This window comes from Diaphorina citri, unplaced genomic scaffold (assembly GCF_000475195.1).
Source record: "Diaphorina citri unplaced genomic scaffold, Diaci psyllid genome assembly version 1.1 scaffold245, whole genome shotgun sequence".
Classification (NCBI taxonomy): domain Eukaryota; kingdom Metazoa; phylum Arthropoda; class Insecta; order Hemiptera; family Psyllidae; genus Diaphorina; species Diaphorina citri.
In genome coordinates, this window is record NW_007377682.1 from 189,838 (window position 1) to 204,380 (window position 14,543).

A 14,543-nucleotide genomic window follows, 5' to 3' on the forward strand; every position below is an offset into this window, starting at 1 on the left:
CTTGTCTTTTCGAGCATAACTTGCAGTGTGGAGATCTTTGAAGTACAAACGAAAATAAGGGAGGGCGCGGGGTCTGAAATAGGCTATTTCAAGAGCCCATTACTTGGACTGATGGACTCACTATCAGGCATCAGGTAGACCTGACAGGCCGACCTGATCAGGTTTACCTGACAGTGAGTGGCTGGCCATTACGTGATATTTACTTTATTTTTCTTGCGCTTTTGATTTATCTAGGCTCTTTCTTTTTGATACCTCTCCGATGTTATTCCCACGGACTGATTGTGTAATTCTGTATAGCCGGCTTCGGCTGTTCCTTTTACTCTCTTGTCTTTCCGAGCATAACTTGCAGTGTGGAGATCTTTGAAGTACAAACGAAAATAAGAGAGGGCGCGGGGTCTGAAATAAGCTATTTCAAGAGCCCATTACTTGGACTCACTATCAGGCATCAGGTAGAACTGACAGGCCGACCTGATCAGGTTTACCTGACAGTGAGTGGCTGGCCTTAAGCTAGGCCAAACAAAAGATAGCATTAGTATTACGTGATATTTACTTTACTTTTCTTGCTTCTTAATGTCGAGGCAGTGTGGACGGTTCAGCTGACATTGATCGACCGGTCGATTATGTGAGGACACACCTTAAGAAGTGGTAAGTTGCGATGTTGCGAAATCACATGACACTAACAAAATCTACAGTCAAGTTGCACGCCCATTATACACGTTAAAACGTCGCCACTAGGTTTATAGATTAGCTGATGAGTTTACAATACTGAGAATACACATACGTAGGAATGTATATGGTAAGCCTCTCCAAGTCTCTACTCAATCCAGCTTGCGGCTTCGGCTGTTCCTTTTACTCTCTTGTCTTTTCGAGCATAACTGCATAACTTGGAGTGTGGAGATCTTTGAAGTACAAACGAAAATAAGAGAGGGCGCGGGGTCTGAAATGAGCTATTTCAAGAGCCCATTATACTTGGACTCACTATCAGGCATCAGGTAGACCTGACAGGCCGACCTGATCAGGTTTACCTGACAGTGAGTGGCTGGCCATTACGTGATATTTACTTTATTTTTCTTGCGCTTTTGATTTATCTAGGCTCTTTCTTTTTGATACCTCTCCGATGTTATTCCCACGGACTGATTGTGTAATTCTGTATATTCCAACTTTAATACCGAAAAGTCTCCAGCGGTAACCCTTCGTGATGAAAAGGCTGCCCTATGTGTGCCCTATTTCAGTTGGAAAAGCCCTCCCCAGCAGTAGTATTTCCTCTTTGCTTTATCAGCCTCAAGTCTGCAGAGTTAAAGGGCTGCCCTATCCGATATTCGAGCTAGGAAGTGGTGCAAGTGATTATTATTGTTGATTTTTTTCGTTATTTTTAGATTTTTTATGTTCTCGCGGACGATGAACAATCGAGTCTTGTTATGGGGAAACTAAATGCAACGTTGAGCGAAAAAAACTCCATGAAACTCGATATTTTCCATCACACACGAATAAACCCTGATTGATACTGGATAATTCCTTTTCTCACGTGTAAAGTCATACAACTTGAGCCAAGTAATACAGAGATGATACAGTACACAAAAAGCACTGGTAACAAGTAACAATACAAGTTTTTCCACATTTTATGAGTTGATTTGCAAATCTCTCTACATTTTAACCGGATAGTTCTCTAAAAACACCTACACATATCGGTGGCTCAAGTTCCATGACTTTGCGGTACACAACTCCTGAAAAGAAAGGGTGTTGATTTGTTGAACTCTGTGATGTTTTCGGTATTTTCCTACTAGAGAGTATGTACTAATCCCTACTACATACATTCCCTTATTTCAGGGTTAGGTACCAATGTACTTATGTACTATGCTGCTTTACAATATCATAGAGGAAAGCTGTTGAGTTTGGTCCAAATAACTGATGAGAGATTTACTTAGGAGGTAGACTGGAACAGCTGATTCAGGCTTGTACATATGTATAAGTTGTTTTCACCTAGACACAGGCCTATAATAAATTAGGTCCTTATCTAGCTGATGAGGATTACCAAGTCCGAAACAGCTGTCCCTGTATAACTCCACGTAGAGAAGCAATATAAATAAAGAAAATTTTATTTATTATAGATAGTATCAAAAGAACAGAATGGTAATTTATTTTCTGCGTTAAATTAAACAAAGAAATACTTATGCAACAACTTGGTACAAAACTTTGCGTCCTCTGCGATATTTTCAGTTGTGGAACAGAAGGAGGACAAGCGCCTAGTGATAGCAGCAGAGTACATACCTTCCCCTCGAGAATCTGCCCTGTTGAAACTCCCCGAAGTAGCAGATAAGGAATGTTGCTCCCTGTGTAAGCTAGGCCTTGATATCAAACATACGGTGAGTTGAATAGAATCTAAACATGAATCTTTGTGGTAACGCAGAGAGCTTTTTCACAACTTTTGTGAGTATCACAACATTACTAGGTATAGTAAATAAGTACCTACCTCCTATACTATCTTTGATAAAAATAGTATAGCTCGCAATACTGTAGTAATAGACTCTTGAGTGGAAGGTAACCACTAGGCGAGGTTAACGTCGGAGGCGTTCTCTACCACCTAACCCTTAGAGCTCCAAGAAAAAAAATGGAAGACTAGGGAGTAATGGAAAAGTGTTACAAAGTTATTATTTTTCCTGCTCTGTTCTGATTTCGCTCAACAGAGTTTACATAAATGATAAAATTCCCTGCCTCGGAAGGGATCGAACCCACGCCCTCCTGTTTACCAGGCGAGCGTCTTGACCACTACGCCACCGAGTCATTTATTATCTCATAAAGTAAGAAGGTATTAGGTTAAGGTGCCTACTCGTGTATTCACAAAGTACGTAGTACCTACATACGTACAAGTACCTACCTAAAAAGAAAAAAAAAATGGAAGACTAGGGAGTAATGGAAAAGTGTTACAAAGTTATTATTTTTCCTGCTCTGTTCTGATTTCGCTCAACAGAGTTTGTTAATTACTTTTACTTCATAATCTACCTAAATGGCAATAATACTCGTATATTAATAGAATACAAAATTTTGTACTAACACAAATCTCAACCAACCATTAAATTATTTTCCTAATTGTTAAATTTCATCATACTTGGTTGACTATACAATGAATTGATGGCGATGACTAGGTACTAGGTACCTACAAGAAGATAAATACATTTTTATCTACTAACCACTGGTTTGATACGAAAATTACTGAAGAGTAAAATCGTAAAAACCGCAAAATACATATCGACAAATCCTCAGTAAAATTGGAATTTGTTTGAGTAGAAGTGTTTTGTCAATCTCAAATTCAAATGCTAATACTTAAGAGCAATAATAAAAAATAAAACTAAGAAAACCGTAAACAAAATGTATTATTTATAAAATATACCTAACCCGTCAATGCGTAAATCTTAGAAGGATACATTGTTGAAATTGACACAGATGTATAAAAAAAGGTTGTAAAAATGAGAAAAATAATGCTGATATGTAAGTTACATCTATTTACTTAGATTAATATGAGTTTGTTCATTATAAATAGGGAGATATTTTGTGGTTATGGCACGAAACAGGTCTGCCATATACTTCGACAAACGTACAAAAATCCCCTGCAAAAAGTATAAAGGTATGAAAAGCAATATTTAACTTATCAATACAACATATTATTATAAATTATAAGCATTAAACTCAATTTTCCTCAATTGGTTGGGTTTTTACGTCTCATCTAATGGAATTAATGCGCCACATTTGTGTGTAAACCTTATCAAGATCTTACGGATTTCAGCAAGATTAGGTAGGTACCTACGGTGAACCATCATTCAAGTAGGTACCTACTACCTACGTTTTTCTAAAGACGTATATTTTGTTTTTAAAAATTTTCCTGGCACTGTAGACTGTAGGTACCTACCATATTCGGATTAAAAACAATCTTTCCTAATATAATACTTGTGTAGATTACTTACTAAATTTTGTCATATCAGTCTTATAAAATAATACCCAACTACCTACTTGGTAGTTCAAGCAGTACAAGTCAAGGACATTCACCAGCCACAAGAACCAATTTATTAGTGACTAGTTTTTTTTTTTTTATATACGTACAGGTACTTCCCTACCTAATTACTTGTGAATCAATCCACTTTTCACTCCATAGGGTTGAGAAACGGAAAGAGATATGAAGGGAGAGTGTAAAAGTACCAATATACGTACAGGTACTTCTCTACCTAATTACTTGTGAATCAATCCACTTTTCACTCCATAGGGTTGAGAAACGGAAAGAGATATGAAGGGAGAGTGTAAAAGTACCAAAACTAAAGTTTACAATTTTAGGTAACAGTAAGTACCTAGCAGAGATGTGCGAACCGCAAAATGCAAAATGGAAAATGCAAAATGTAAAATGTACATTTACATTTTACATTTCAAATTGGTTTTATAGGTATCTACTTGTAAGTGTTACAATTGTTACATACCTACCTTTTCCCCCTAAGCAGGGTTTATACGCTTTTCCCGGAATGAGTATCTACTTGTAAGTGTTACAATTGTTACATACCTACCTTTTCCCCCTAAGCAGGGTTTATACGCTTTTCCCGGAATGAAATTCCATGACTTTTCCAGAAAATTTTCATGCGTTTTCCAGAAAATTAGGAGGCGGAAGTACTTAAAAATCAGCAAGATTACCCCTTCATTTAAATAAAATGTGCAATATGCAGAACGTCAAGGAATATGAGTGCGCCGTAGGCCGTTTTTCGGAAAAAAACTTGATCTTTAATTTAAACATTTTTAATTTTTGACCGGGTGGCAAATTCCATGACTTTTCCAGGTTTTCTTTAAATTTTCACGATTTTCCATGACTATTCCATGTATTTTTAATTTTTGACCGGGTGGCAAATTCCATGACTTTTCCAGGTTTTCTTTAAATTTTCACGATTTTCCATGACTATTCCATGACTACTTGATCTTTAATTTAAACATTTTTAATTTTTGACCGGGTGGCAAATTCCATGACTTTTCCATGTTTTCTTTAAATTTTCACGATTTTCCATGACTATTCCATGACTTTTTGGCCGATTTTCAGATTCCATGACTTTTCCAGGTTTTCCAGTTTTTCGAGGTCGCGTATAAACCCTACTAAGGATCAACAAAAGAAATCATAATATACCGAGTGCCCTGGGTAACTTGAAGTCCTTCATGATAATGTGTAAGTCTTCCAGGGTGCATTAACATCCAGCCCATTCTGGTAGCTGTTACATTACAGTTGTACCGAATAAATCGGCAACCCCCACCTTCATAATCTACTCCAACTTGATTCAAAGCAATATTGATTGTATAAGTAGAAGAGTCATGATGAGGTCTCAATGATGGTTGTTCATCTGGCCTATAACGTACGACAAAACTCATTGGAGCTCTGACAGGTTCATGATGATATCCAATAAATTCACGTTCTTGTAATGGCACAACATATTTGCGTAAGAATTCAGCCCATACACCAGCCAGACCAACTTGTTTCATGTGAATATCTCGTGTAGGCACTGCTTCATATCCAGTTTCCAAACGTTTGTCATTGTTTGTTCCATCAGACCATTGACCATATGCTTCCATAATCTGAACAAATTCATGACAGAATTTTTCTGTTACAATTGGAAACCAGAACACATCAGGACAGGGTTGATTATTGACTGTGTCTGGCAACAAACTTTTTTGATATTCAGGATGGATGTAGCGCAAGTCCCAGTCCAAAGGATTACGGATAAGCTCATAAACCTCTGGATTAGTTTTCTGGGGATCAAAGTTCTCACTATCAACCAGATGCCCATACTCTTGAGTACTGTCAATCTTCAAATGAATGCCTTTGTTCCTTAGGTTTGTACAGAAAGCCATGTCATAATCCATAGAGTTGAGAGTGTAAATGGTTTTTATATTAGTAGCTTTAATAACTGAGGTCTTCATAAGATAACAATTAGTGATATAAGGAACATTCCATATACCTTTACCTCCCTGGTCTCCATTTATGATATTCATGTAATCAAATGACCTAGCATAGAAACCATCAGCATTTAAAGCACCCCAGAAGTTGGACCATGCTTTGAATGGTCTTACCAAGAGAGGAGCAATCAAGGATTCATTCCTGTTGACCAAATATTTAAGCACATCAGGATTATCTAGATGAGAATCACTGTCCACATAAAAGTAAAAGTCTACACCTTTGTGAAGACTATTTTCCACTGCAAGGTTCCTTGCTTCCTTGGAATTTACTGTGGAGTTGTGAGCAATGTATTTGACATTTTTAAACATGGTTTTAAAATTATGGATATAATCATCAAATAATGGAGCATGGTATTCCTGATTGTTGTACACAAACATGGATATTTTCTTAGCTGGATAGTTTAAGTTAGCTATTTTATTTAGGAATTCTTCCAGGAAAGCAGTTGGTTTATCAATAAACACTGAGATCAGCACTGATGGAAACTGGTCTGGTTTTAAGGAATCCAGATGTTTTATTAAATTACACCTTGTACAACCTGAAGTTTTCCAAGATTTTGCAAGATAATTTCCAAATGAATTCAATTCTATCTTGGATTTACCATTTCCATGGATAATAACTGGGTTTGTATTGTACTTGGTATTTGTCAAATGCACAAATTCATCAAGATCAAAATTCAATTTGATATCTTCAAGAGAGCCATACAAGTTTTGAAATAAATTTGCCAAAGTATCTAGCACAATTTTATGCTTTGTACGTAGAGTTTCATCCAAGAAAAGAAGAGCATAGTATAACTGGTCATCTTCTTCATTTTTAATTGACCTATTAGATATTAACTCTTTGATATCCTTGGCGTAACCAATGAAACCTCCTGAGTTCAAATACCTATAGCCTGAACCAACAGCAGGGTATTTATCATATAAACTTGTATCAGGCCAACACAACCTCTCTGCACCAAATACAATGTTAGCATCAAATGTGTTGAACCTTTCAAGAATATCATTAACACCTCCATCAATAATGACATCATAGCTATCAGTGACTAGGATAATCATATCATCTGTAATGTCCATCTCGTCCAATTCATTTTTCAGTAAGTTAACTTTGTAACCACCTCCTAGAGAAGACATGTCTCCCCCTAGCCATGGCTGGTGCAGACCAAGGGTTTTGACCTGCAATTTATTTACTTCTGCTGATTGTATAAATCTCTTGTAACCATCAGTTTCATTGCTAGCTACAGTGATAACTAGGAACTTGTCTTCATCAATATTTTTGACTTTATTACAGTGAACAGAGATAAAAAATACAACACAAGATAAAATCAGACAGTTCAAATGTAAATTTGAAAGCATTTTGCTGTAGGTACTTACAGAGGTAAAGAAACTCTAATCAACTTTAAGCTCCACACATCATAGTTGGGAAAAGATGAAGGTGTAAAACACTAAACAACACTTGAGTTGGTGGGTACCTACTTAAATAAATTTATGAATAAAAATAATTAAAATTGATTAAAAAGTTTTAAAACGCGAAACCCTCTCGCATCTCGCTCCTAAATTTACTAATCTGATTTGTGATTTCTGTATTTCTGATACATAAATCTGAAATCTGAATTTCTGACTGATAAAAAAATTAAAAAATTAAATAAAATGAGATTACAGTGTTGCCAAACTGCCACATACTTTAATTTATGCTCTTTGATAAACCTTAGGCCCGCCATACACGTTCGCTGTGTATTTGTGTAAGCACGTATAATTGTTTTGAAGTTATATGTTCTATGTTCGTAATTACATATTACCGAAGTATATCCTATTTTAAAGTCCATTTTCCTCTCATAAAAACACCTTTCATTTGGTTTTAGTAGAACTGCTTAAGGTCATTCCTAAAACGTTTATAAGTACATGAATGTACTCGTATTCCTGATGATTTTTTTTTTAACCTAATTTTAATTAAAATCATTGTAAAAAGAAACAATTACCAATTAATAGATTTATCCTATTTTAAGATATCATTTTTAATCATTATATTTTTTATTCTTTCTTTTGAGGGTTGTGCTTTTAGGTTCAAGGTAAAATACGTTTAAAGTAAAAATCATAATATAACTCTGAGAGTCTGAGGACTAGTACTGTGAGAAGAATGTCAATATTCACAGTTCCTCTTGTTGTTTAACCTGTATCACTAAGCTGAGATGAGAGCTCAGATGTTGATATAGGATGAAGAAGCTCTGGAATTATCTATCAGGACTGTTGACTTTTGACTAAGGGATTCAAGCCAATGCCTTCAAGCAATAAAACAAAGTCCAACCCAGCATGCAAAAAAATATTTAACGTCAGCGATTCTGAATACCTGTTTCTATTTTCTAAGCAATGTTAGTAATTTTGTCATTTACTGAAATATCTCCTCTTTGTTTTCCAGTGCTTGATATCAAATCATCTCCTGCTATGGAACCAGATTTATTTGAAACTATTCAAGATACATTTCACAAATTTCAAGATACCCAGGGACTCCTTGCTTTTCTTCATAAAATGTATATCAAATAAAACAATTGTATATTGTGCAAGTTCCTTATTGTGTAATAGCTAAGATAACCTACTTGAGAAGGAACAAGAACCAGGTAAGTATATATACTGTGTATTTGTGTAAGCACGTATAATTGTTTTGAAGTTATATGTTCTATGTTCGTAATTACATATTACCGAAGTATATCCTATTTTAAAGTCCATTTTCCTCTCATAAAAACACCTTTCATTTGGTTTTAGTAGAACTGCTTAAGGTCATTCCTAAAACGTTTATAAGTACATGAATGTACTCGTATTCCTGATTTTTTTTTTTTTTTTTTTTTTAAGAGGTTTGACAGAGGGAACTTTAACTGCTATGGTCTTATCGTCCCGAAATCGAGGAGAGAAGGAAGACAGGATAGGAGAAAGCCAGCCGTTCCGAGAACGAACATTATCCCATCAGGATAAAATCCGCCCCGGGCGGGAATCGAACCCGCGGCCTAGCGCTTACAAGGCAGACGCGCTACCAACTAAGCTAACTAGGCTGGCATTAATCATTATTCTAGCGAAAACTGCGAAAATCTAGCGAAATTTTCGCGCCAGATTTTGAATCCAGACATTTGGCAACATTGCAAGTTGCAAGATGTAAACAAAATTCAAAAAAATCAAAATAACGAAAAAAAATAAAATTGTGTTGAGCAACTCAACTTTCTTACTTTCTTTTGTTAGTTTTGTTACAATTTTTACTTTTTGAGTTTTTGACCGAGATAAATTGTTATTAAAGCTTTAAAGCCGTCTGAAAAATTACTCATCTTGAATCTCAACTTCATTGATGTTAAGGTAAAGCCCGTAGGTATAATATATTGGTTGAGCCTTAGAAGGAACAGCTCCTAAACCTTACCTATAGGTACAAATGCCACTAAAAATGAATGTCAGTACTTGTGTAGATATGCATATTTCTATGCCCTAAAAATCTAAAAAAAAGGCAATTTGGTGGGTGTGTAGGGATAGGTTTAAAGTTTGCAAATGGTCAGAGCTACCTAGGTAACTATGCAGAAGTCATGTCTGTGGAAAAGAAAAGCTCCTCTTTGTATTTAGCGTAACCCTCTAATAACACTAATCACTGCTCTAATTGTGAAAACTCCTTGCATTTAACCTAACCCTATAATAACACTGGTCACTGCTTGTTTGTGCCAAAGTCTGATAAGATATAAGTAATACTACTTGAGGATTTACACTTACTTGTTTGTTCAGTAACGGATCTTGCAGTGTTGCAAAACATTTCCGATAGACGGGTCTGAAGAAAGCAGAACAACTCTCAATACTTTTCTCCACGGAATCTTTCATTTCTTTGGGATCAACCGTGGATGTGTTTTCGAAGAGACTCCCTGTGAAACCAAACAGTGAAAACGTCAATTATCCTTATCTAGTGAAGTAATGATCGAGAGAGTCAATATTTTAGTGGATGTGCCATAAGTATATTGGTGTTTTCAATGCTGACAGAACCTCCCTTTATATCTATACTTAACTCGTTTTTATTTGCATGGCAAATAAATAAAATAGGTACAAAACTTACATTCGAGCAAATACACCATATATGCCAAATTACTGGAAGATAGCGATGCACTCAACAGTTTGGAAACTAATATATAAATCAAACTGTCCAGGCTTGATTTGAATAGAGTGAGAATTGTGAACACCAGCCGTAACACTGATCCTGACAGCTTGAAGCTTTTCATGCCTGAAAAATCAAAGACGTTTTTGTTACCATCTGAAGAAACTAGATGATAAATCCTCTAAAATATTAATTAGGATCTGCACCAAAATTGCCCTTCAATACAATAGGTATTTTCTTTAACTTTACTATAAGATCGCTTTAGCGAACAGATATAACTGTCATTATACTCACCAATAAATAGCAAACACTTGGTTGGTCCATCAAACACTCTGGTCACTGCAGATGTATCAAACTCTTAGGATCTGCACCGAAATCGCCCTTCAATACAATAGGTATTTTCTTTAACCTTACTATACGATCGCTTTAGCGATCAGATATAACTGTCATTATACTCACCAATAAATAGCAAACACTTGGTTGGTCCATCAAACACTCTGGTCACTGCAGATGTATCAAACTCGATCGCTTTAGCGATCAAATATAACTGTCATTATACTCACCAATAAATAGCAAACACTTGGTTGGTCCATCAAACACTCTGGTCACTGCAGATGTATCAAACTGTAGCCCAATGTTATCAATATTTTCATCTCGTTCTGGCAAGTCCAAATTGTTACCAAATACTTTACTTTTCATGTTAACCACATGGCGTGGTTTCAATTCTTCACTGATATCTTTCCATTCAATTTTACTCGCTTTCGTTTTTGTAGACTCGAGAAAATTTCGTATGAAAAATTCCAAATGTTGACCTCGCTCTTTCTTCAAGCTGATAGCTGGAACTGACTTCTTAAACAATCTGCTCAAAGCAAACTGTTCTACTTCAAATGTAGGTGCCTTGAGAAATGCGCACACTTCGTTTTTGTAGACTCGAGAAAATTCCGTATGAAAAATTCCAAATGTTGACCTCGCTCTTTCTTTAAGCTGATAGCTGGAACTGACTTCTTAAACAATCTGCTCAAAGCAAACTGTTCTACTTCAAATGTAGGTGCCTTGAGAAATGCGCACAGTAAATCCGAGCCTGTAAGCATGAAGAGCAGATGGAAATGGTTTAAAACTTTAAAACAAAAAGTCGTTGAAGATAAGGTATTAACCTGAGGCCTAAGGCCGACTGGCTAATTTAATAATAAATTATATCTAGGTAGGTATGTAAAGTCTACTGTTCTGTTTTTTTATCTCACCTTTAAGTACTGGTTTACATAGAAGACTTCGAAGATAATTTTCATAAACTCTACTATCCTTTATCTCACCTTTAAGTACTGGTTTACATAGAAGACTTCGAAGATAATTTTCATAAACTCTACTATCCTCAGGGCAGGGGGTTAACAATTTCTTCTGTGGCAACTGAACATCTGGAAAACTTCCATGAAATTCCGTCAATTTGGACTCCAAGGTGTAGAAATCATTTATTTTACGAAACACACTCCACTCAGAGTCGGGATCATTGGAGGGCAAGTCCGTGCGAACTACCTTGACAGTGAAATTTGGGTTTGATTTCACTCGCGAATTAAAAACTGACACTTTCCATTTGGATAGGTCTCGTATAGTTTCAGACTCCTTGACAGATTCGGCAATTTCTACCTCAATTTCTGGCTGTACATAATCTGCAAAGTCTTTTTGTCCTTCAAGAACAAGGTTGGGTTTCAAAACGCCAGTTATTTTTTGCAATTTATTACCAAGTTTTGCAACAGGACCTTCAGGACTTTTCTTTCTTTTTAACGGGCGCAATTTCTACCTCAACTTCTGGCTGTACATAATCTGCAAAGTCTTTTTGTCCTTCAAGAACAACGTTGGGTTTCAAAACGCCAGTTATTTTTTGCAATTTATTACCAAGTTTTGCAACAGGACCTTCAGGACTTTTCTTTCTTTTTAACGGGGAATCAAGAGACTCTGGTGAACTAAGACCTGATGTTGTATTAGAGGATGCTATCTTGGGACCACATATATAGTTGAAAAATTCTTCGCTCTTGTGAAAGTTTCCAACATGCAAATGTTCCAGTTTATTATATGCATATTCATATGCTTTGAATAAGAATAGTTGAAAAATTCTTCGCTCTTGTGAAAGTTTCCAACATGCAAATGTTCAAGCTTATTATATGCATATTCATATGCTTTGAATAAGGGCGGAGACGTGCGTAGCTTACTCACATCTTTGGAGAGAATTTTACGCAACTCTTGGCCTAGCTTTGGGTCAAACTCAATACAGTCGGGGGAATGCGTTTGAATAAGGGCGGAGAGGTGCGTAGCTTACTCACATCTTTGGAGAGAATTTTACGCAACTCTTGGCCTAGCTTTGGGTCAAACTCAATACAGTCGGGGGAATGCGCACTGAAGTAAATGGAATAAATGTCCCATGCATCTTTGTATAATATATCCAAATCTTCTGGACTAAGATCAGGTGCTAGCATTCTTGAATTGAACTCTTCAATATCTAGACAGAATTGCAACACATTTATATCAGACTGAGATTTTAAGTATTGCATGAATGCATACAAGAGGTTTTGATCTTTGAGAATTGTTTCCAAATTAGGATGCCATAGGTCAGATATATTTTCAGTTTTTGGTGCGAAATTTTCAAGGAATTTAACATTTTGATTAGTGTTTTCAACTTCTTTAGTGATGGTTGGTGTTGGCTCTTGGTCAATCCTTTTTAAAGCCTCAGCATTTGACCTACCTGCATGAATGCATACAAGAGGTTTTGATCTTTGAGAATGGTTTCCAATTTAGGATGCCATAGGTCAGATATATTTTCAGTTTTTGGTGCGAAATTTTCAAGGAATTTGACATTTTGATTAGTGTTTTCAACTTCTTTAGTGATGGTTGGTGTTGGCTCTTGGTCAATCCTTTTTAAAGCCTCAGCATTTGACCTACGTGCATTTTCCATTGGTTCGTGTTGATTTTGTTTCATTTCTGATTCATCACTTGCAATTTGTGTTTCTGTTCCTTTGTTTGCATCATTGTTATGCAAAGGTGATATAACTTTGTTTTCAATATCGTTCTTTTCTACAACCAAAACAGAGTTTTCTTTTTCACTACCACTATCTGGTTGACATTTCGGCGACAATAAATAAAAGAGGAATGTATTTAGTACAGTGGGATCTGCCGCTGCATCTGATAGTGGCAATAATATCCAGCCAGAGAGAAGTTCCTGATTGAGAAGGTAAAATGTTCTACAGTTGTTGCATGATGATGGCAACAGGGTAGGTAAGAGTTGCCGTGTTATGCACCTCAGATAATCTAGCTCAACATTTCTATTACTCAATGCAAAGTGCCAATTGATTTTAATATCTTTGGACTTTTCCACTGTATTTAAATGCTTTGTACACAGAGGGAATATTCGGTAGAGGATAAAGTTGGTTAAATTTACTTTCTGAATACGATGTATGATGATACAGTGGAGAACTTTTTGAACTTTCGTGCGAAAGGTGAAAGCTCTTTATTTCATTCCACAGGATGGTCAATACAGGGATTTCCAACTGGCAGCCCACGAGCAGTTGTAGATCGACATTGATCGATGGTCGATCGACAGCTGGTCGACTTTGTTGGGCACACCTTTAAAGCTCATCACCTCATCAGTCATCAAATACTTAGGGCAATCTGGAAGTGAATAAATTGAGTCCTAGAACGGCTGACACCGCGACCGCCCCTGATGAAAACGCTTACCGGTCAAATGGTCGCATGATCATTTGTGCCCCTCTCCCTCTTTCTGAGCACTTCCCATACTCTCTGGTCTACCCCCTCTTTCTGGGCACGTCCCCCACTTTTTCTCTGAATAAGCTCGCAGTCGCGTATCGTGACATTTTGAAAAGGGGAAGCTAATAAAGTTTATTAAAGAAAAAGGAAAGCTAATAATTAAATAAACCCATACACACTAGTAGGTACCTAGTATCCACACAGTATCTGCAGATGGTTTTGAATGCAGGTTGAATACTTACTTTCTTGACTCTTTTGGTGAGTGGGTAAGGGATTGGTCGAGAAAGGGAAGCGGTAAGGGGAAGGGAACTGACAACCACCCCAACATGGATTCTTTTTTTTTGTGCTTACATTTTCCATAGCTTGATTAATATCTCTTGGTATGGTAAGATCTTCCCATGGTTTAGTACTGTGTGTAGGACTTTGTTCTCGTACACAATTGACATCTCCACATACTTTGCACCCAGGGTCACTGGTGTTTTGCCTTATGAGTTGTTTTCTCTTGTGATGTTCCTCGACACCTTCATAATTTGAAAAGGACCAATTTTTTGACAAAATCTTGGTTAAATCTGGTAAGGTAAAATTATAACTGAAACAATAAAATTATTCATTGCATTAAATAAGTATTTACCTATTTCATTAACATAGGTACAAGACAAAATGTGAAATTATTGCATTTAACTACTTACTTGAATTTTAAAAAAAA

The 14,543-nt window shown here is 36.4% G+C and overlaps 2 protein-coding genes across 2 annotated transcripts in view; both read right to left on the reverse strand.

The window, feature by feature from the left end:
- Nucleotides 1–5,008: 5,008 nt before the first annotated feature.
- Nucleotides 5,009–7,571, reverse strand: LOC103506550 (procollagen-lysine,2-oxoglutarate 5-dioxygenase). Its single transcript, XM_008470946.3, has one exon. The coding sequence runs from the start codon at nucleotides 7,324–7,326 to the stop codon at nucleotides 5,122–5,124; it is 2,205 nt and encodes a 734-aa protein (XP_008469168.1). The 5' UTR covers nucleotides 7,327–7,571; the 3' UTR covers nucleotides 5,009–5,121.
- Nucleotides 7,572–8,117: 546 nt separating this feature from the next.
- LOC103506562 (sorting nexin-14-like) overlaps nucleotides 8,118–14,543 on the reverse strand; it is a 10,527-nt gene continuing 4,101 nt past the window's right edge. The window contains exons 2-10 of the mRNA XM_026821582.1: nucleotides 13,016–13,481; nucleotides 12,363–12,818; nucleotides 11,975–12,166; nucleotides 11,395–11,820; nucleotides 10,998–11,165; nucleotides 10,648–10,842; nucleotides 10,046–10,210; nucleotides 9,706–9,857; nucleotides 8,118–8,195 (exon numbers count right to left, since the gene is read on the reverse strand). Coding sequence (XP_026677383.1) covers nucleotides 8,118–8,195; nucleotides 9,706–9,857; nucleotides 10,046–10,210; nucleotides 10,648–10,842; nucleotides 10,998–11,165; nucleotides 11,395–11,820; nucleotides 11,975–12,166; nucleotides 12,363–12,818; nucleotides 13,016–13,481 — 2,298 coding nt within the window. The remainder of the gene's footprint in view (nucleotides 8,196–9,705; nucleotides 9,858–10,045; nucleotides 10,211–10,647; nucleotides 10,843–10,997; nucleotides 11,166–11,394; nucleotides 11,821–11,974; nucleotides 12,167–12,362; nucleotides 12,819–13,015; nucleotides 13,482–14,543) is intronic.